The sequence below is a fragment of the Terrapene carolina genome, unplaced genomic scaffold, assembly GCF_002925995.2.
Source record: "Terrapene carolina triunguis isolate 2854851 unplaced genomic scaffold, T_m_triunguis-2.0 Scaffold192, whole genome shotgun sequence".
NCBI lineage: Eukaryota > Metazoa > Chordata > Testudines > Emydidae > Terrapene > Terrapene triunguis.
In genome coordinates, this window is record NW_020664543.1 from 12,749,706 (window position 1) to 12,755,705 (window position 6,000).

Genomic DNA, 6,000 nt, shown 5'->3' on the forward strand with positions numbered 1-6,000 from the left:
GTTGTCATGCCTGGGGCCAAACTCTGCTTTGAAAAACCACTAACACAAATGCAGAGAAAATCCAATGACTTCTATATTCTAACATAGAATACATATTATAGTAACACTATGACTTCATTGGAGTTACTCTGGGTTTACACCAGTACAAGTTAGAGCAGAATTTGGACTTTAATGCTTTAAGAATATCAACTCTCAGGTTGTATCCCTAAAGTATATAGGATTAGATAACCCAAACCAAAACACTCATCAAAACTTTACCCAAGGTTTGGCCTTATTTTTACTTCTGCAAATGAGGAAGGGGTTAATTCAAAGCCCATTCAAGTCAATGGGAGGTCTTCCATGGACTTCATTAGGCACTGGATCAGGGCTTAATTTTAAGCACACAAATCGTCCTGCTGAAATCAATGGGATTACACATATGTTTGAAGTTAACTTTGTGCCCAAGTGCTTTGCTGGGCCATGAGCTGAAGCCCTAAAAGAAGGGAGTTTGGAACATTGTTAATGAAATATAAACACCCCCCCTCATGCACTAAGCCCTGCTCCTGCCGGCCCATACTCACATGAGTAGTCGGAGTCCAATGGAGCTACTCCCCAGCATACCCATATGCGTTTGCCGTATCTGGGCTTAGTTATCCTACCTCTGCATTCCCAGTGTGCCCTGTTCTCTATGCATTCATCTTTTTTAGCATGCAAATCTGAACAACACTAGCACAGTGCCTATCTTTGGCCCTATCTAGGGACTGGTTTGCATAAGAACGCAGTCAGTTACTGCTGCCAGCCACTGCTCTAGCTCAAGCTGGCCAGGCACATGCTTTTAGCACTCACGCCCCAATGGTCAAAACCCACTGGAGACTGAAGAAGGGGGGGGGGGGGATTTTATATAAGATCTTCAGGGCAAGGACTGTCTATTATATGGTTGAGGACATTGCTGGTATTAAATAAATAAGGGCCCAATCCTTGATCCTAAAAATGCTAAGTGTCCCCAAATCTCAAAGAATTGGCTGGTATTGAATACATTGATATGATATAGAATTACTTGAAAATTCTTGTTGGTAAGATGATTTTTATTAATGTGAAATGGATGACTGTACCTCTAGAGCAGCGGTTCCCAAACTTTAACAACCTGTGAACCCCTTTCACTAAAATGTCAAGTCTTGTGAACCCCCTCTTAAAAATGAATATTTCCAGGGATTTTCTCCTTTACCTGAGTATAAATTATAAAAGATCTTGGAAATATAAAGTTTGTTTTTGTGACATGCTTATTACTATGTATTATTAATTATTATTTATCATTACAGTATTTTTATTGCGTTATGAAAACGGCAACACTCTTCCAAGATCTCACTTTCATAGCCTGTATCACTTTGAATAAGCCTGTTATAAGACAAGGCTCCTATGTTTCATCAAGGAGTATCAGATGTGAAACAGCATGAAGGTATTTAAGAAGCCAACTCAGAGTTCCTCCTACACAAGCATTCAGGTCTTGAGCAGTCCAGGCAAACAACGCACGTTACAACAAAGCTTAAACTTGTTCTTCATAATAATTTTAAAAACAATACTAGCTGCCTATTTAATTTTAAAAACAGCAAAAAATATCTACCTTCAAGACTCCTTATAAGAAATGGAAAGGGAGGTGAAGTCTCCTCAGTGTGATAGATCTGCTTGCTTTGATCTGCTTAGCTTTTGGAAGTCCAAGGGCTCCAGGCTGCTGGCCCCATGCTGCTCAGGGTCCCTAGGGACAGCTCTGTCCGCCATTAGGGAATTTTTCCTCGAGAACCCCCCGTAACATTTCGCGAACCCCCAGGGGTTCACGAACCCCAGTTTGGGAACCACTGCTCTAGAGTGAAGCATCTGTAATTATTTCCACCTATTAGAAGTGTGAGTTCAGGCTCCTCAGGGGATGTTTTGCCTACACTGTTGGGAGTCAGATACAGGCTTATTTTCCCCATAGCTGCAAATTGGTTCGGAGCAGCACCTTTACATGGCAGTTTTACCTATCCAGTTTCAAGAGTCATTGTGTTCCATAGTGCTGTGTGCCCCTTTGCTAAAGGGTTTATAAATCCATTTTAATAGCTCTTCATGCAAATGTCTCATCTTGGGGAGATTGTTTATTTTCCTTTTTCCAATATTTGAAAAAGAAAAAATACAGCTGGCCCCACTTTAATATACCAGGATGAAGAGATGGGCTATTAATTGTAATAACACTTTTGTTGTCTAGCAGCTGAAAATTACTTTTTTAAAATGAAACTTTATGAACTAGTCTATAAATATCAACCAGTTTGTTTTTTGCTGGGAAAAACTCCCATAGACTACAGGACATACACATACCCTGATCCTCCAAAGCTTTATGCAACACACACACCCTGCAAAGATGTAAGCACATGAGTAGTCCCTTTGAGTTTAATAAGTCTTCCCCTATACTTCAAATTAAGCACGTGCAAGTATTTGCAGGAAAGTTTACATACACAAATATATATGCACACATATACATAATAATATAAAAATGTGTTAGTGTGGGTATATGTTCACACACACACAAAAGTGTGTGTTTATATTACTAACATGTATCTGGAACCTTGATAGAGTTTCGCCTCTTATTTGGACCACAAATTAGAAATTCTGTATTAATGTGTTTAAACCATAGACTGCAATGTTTATCTGACAGCTGGGAGTTAAACTGAGTTAAAAGCCAAGTTGCCATTTCTTCACTGCTATTTTAACCTGAGTTAGCTGGTCCGAGTTAAGTACACCTTTTTCTGCAATGTAGACGTACTCTAGTCTGTGTTCCCATTGAAGAGAATGGTAGGATTCCCATTGATTTCAATGGGAGCAGATTAGGCCAGTGCTAAACCCTTTTGAAAATCTCACCTGTTGTGACATAGGATAGACTATTGGGAACATTCTGGGTATGATTACACACTTGTACAAGTTTGCATCTCCCACTGGTTTTACCTGGAGTTCTGTGTGTTAAACTTAAGGCATTAAGGCCTGATCCTCAGCTGGTGTAAACTGGCATAGCTCTTGAAATCAATTGAGCCGTGCTGATTTATAGCAGCTGCAGTTCTTGCTCTTAAAGTGCAAACCAACAGTCTATTAAGAATGATCCTGTAGTCTTATGCAGCAGTAACTACTATGGAAAATATGAAGAAAATGGAGTTAAAGAAGATGGCTAACATAGTAATTTATATTAGAAATACCAGCCAAAAGGTTGGGGCTGTTACCCATCAGAAGCTGAGGGAAGATATTCATGAATTGGAAACATTAAATCAATTAGTTTCCCCATTAGTGTCGACTGGGCTGCCTGGCTGGCCTGGTGCAGTCTAATACACATTGGGAATTTAACTTGTCAGTTTAATATTACAGATTAATGTAACTGCTAACCTTAGTGCCTCCGATTCATTTTTAGGGCTCAATAAATTAACTGTCTTATTTTCTCAGTGTAAAAAAGGAAGATCATTTGAATAAAGGAGGATATATTTCATTCAAGTAATACATTATTCTGGGAAAAATAAAAATGATCCACTCTGCATTTTATTTATTTATATACACTTACATATACACATACACACCCACACACACAATATTTTATATATATATTATATATAGAAAGAAAATCACACGGGAAACTAACTATTGGGTAAAGATGAGCTACAAAATTAGCCAAATATATGGCTCTGATTCAGCAAAACACTTTTAACATGTATTTAATTTGACGCTTAAGTGTTTTACTGAACAGGGACAGACTTAAACGTGCTTAAAGTTAAGCACATGTTTAAGTACTTGCCTGAATCAGGGCCTATATCACTGGAAATAAGAAAACTGATATGGGGCAAAGAATAACTGTCCTCAAAACCCAGGAGAGTTGTTGTTAAGGTATATATTTGTTAGTTTAATATCTTCTGTTTTCTAAAGGCAGCATGGGTAGCAGCAGCGGAGGCATTTCATACCCATTGGTTTCAGGTGGATTTGTATTCGGCATGGCCAGGGCCAGCTCTGGCTTTTTGGCCGCCCCAAGCAAAAAAAAAAAAAAAAAAGAAAAAACGGGGCGGCCAGAACAGCAAAGCAAAAAAAACCAAAAAACAAAACCCAGTGATCTGTGCGCCGGAGCGTGGGTGCAGGGGGACCGGCTAGCGGGGGGCAGGGAGAGGGAGCGGGCAGGAGACAGAGAGAAGAGGGGCGGCCAGGGCTACAGCGGGGCGCTGCCATGCGGCCCCTCCCGCCACGCCGCGTGCCACCTGCCGCCTGCCGCCTGCCGGGAGGGCTCTGCTTCGGTCGGCGGGGACGGAAGAACGAGGACTGCCCTGCCGGGCTTGCTGCAGGGCGCTCCCGTCCTCCGCACCGCCGCCCCCTACAGGGCGGCCGGAGCGGAACAAAAAAAAAAAAAAAAAAAAAAAGCGGCCATGCTGCCCTAGGATTGGGCGGAATGCCGCCTCGTTCAATCTGCCGCCCCAAGCACCAGCTTGCTCAGCTGGTGCCTGGAGCCGGCCCTGGGCATGGCTCAGCTGTGCCTCCACTGCTGCTAACCATCCTAGCACGGCTACCTTGCTGTTTATACTCAGGCTAGCATGATTATGTGTACACAGGCAGGGGAATCACATCCCATCTTGTAATGCAGATGTAGCATTGGCTTCCTAAATCACTTAGGCATGTCTGAATTTTTTCTCCTAATCTCATAAGGAAAATACTCTTAGCTTAGATAAAAACGAAAGTAACTCAACTTGATATCACTGCTCTAGAAAAGGTACATTTCCCACTTCGGCTTGTTCAGACATAAAAGCCAAACACACATTTCCTTGTCAAAAGTGATGGCTCTTTCCTACGAGAGGAAATTACAGCAATCATAGAGTTGATTGGGGAGGGTTATCGGCAATCACTGTGCACTCTCAAAGATTGGGGAAAGCATTCCGTGGCTGTTAGGAACTAGTTCAGTGAACTCCAATGACCCCTAGGGAACACTTGGCTGTATCAATGAAAAGGCTAGGAAGGACAAAGTATTAATCAAATGGAGAACGTTTCCTATTGCCAAAGGAGATGTAAGCCATCACACGGCTCTTTAGAGAACATTCAATGGGTTTCTCTTCAAAAATTGACCAATCTTTTGGAGATTATTGCTAGATGAGGGTTACAGATCTCATGAAATTGCGATATAAAGCTTAGTAACCCATCAGTTTTGAACTACAGCAGGTTCACAGTCACAGCTCTGCTTACCTGCCTACGAAGTAATCTCTCTGCAGAGGGAGAATGCACAGTTGGGGGGATCTTGGATTTGCTTTCCCAGTCCAAATTGCCATGAGGTCTTATGTGGTGAAAATGATCTTTAGGGATTTGCAGGAGAGAACTGGTGTCAGCAGGCTGCGATTGCACGGAGGCCGTTGAACCTTGACAAAGGGACAGGAAACAGGAATGTGACACACATTCATCTGTAGATGCCTCCCATAGCTTAATAACCTTTCAGTGAAAACTCTCCCATTGGACCAGACAGGCATTGCACAATGAATTCTTTTTATTAACAAAAAACATTTACTTCAACCACCAACTCCCGGAGATCAGGGAGAAACTCCCTTGTTGGTAGGGTGACCAGATGTCTTGATTTTATAGCGACAGTCCCGATATTCAGGGCTTTGTCTTATATTGGTACCTATTACCCTCTACTCTCGCCCCAATTTTTCACACTTGCTATCTGGTCACCCTACTTGTTGGTAGACTATTCCATAATTATCCATAATGGGGTTTTCTTGGCACCTTCCTCTGATGCATTTGGTACTGGCCACTGTCAGGGACACTGATTTAGATTGACTACTAGTCTGGTCCAGTCTGGTCATTCCTATATTCCTCCTTTACAATGAATAACTTTGCAGAGTGGTATTCACCTAAACATTTAAAAGGCCTGATTTTGAAACCCAGCCTCTATATTTGTGGGTGCAGATCCCAGTAAGCACACATCTACTTACCTGACTATCTGCAAATCAACTAGCTGCATCTAAATATCGGCATGTATGC

General features: G+C 41.9%; 1 protein-coding gene across 4 annotated transcripts in view; it reads right to left on the reverse strand.

The window, feature by feature from the left end:
- CACNA1G (calcium voltage-gated channel subunit alpha1 G) overlaps positions 1 to 6,000 on the reverse strand; it is a 281,389-nt gene that overhangs the window by 1,209 nt on the left and 274,180 nt on the right. For all 4 annotated transcript variants that reach the window (XM_024204320.3, XM_024204317.3, XM_024204319.3 and 1 more), the window contains one exon: positions 5,209 to 5,378. In XM_024204320.3, the coding sequence (XP_024060088.1) occupies positions 5,209 to 5,378 (170 nt within the window). The remainder of the gene's footprint in view (positions 1 to 5,208; positions 5,379 to 6,000) is intronic.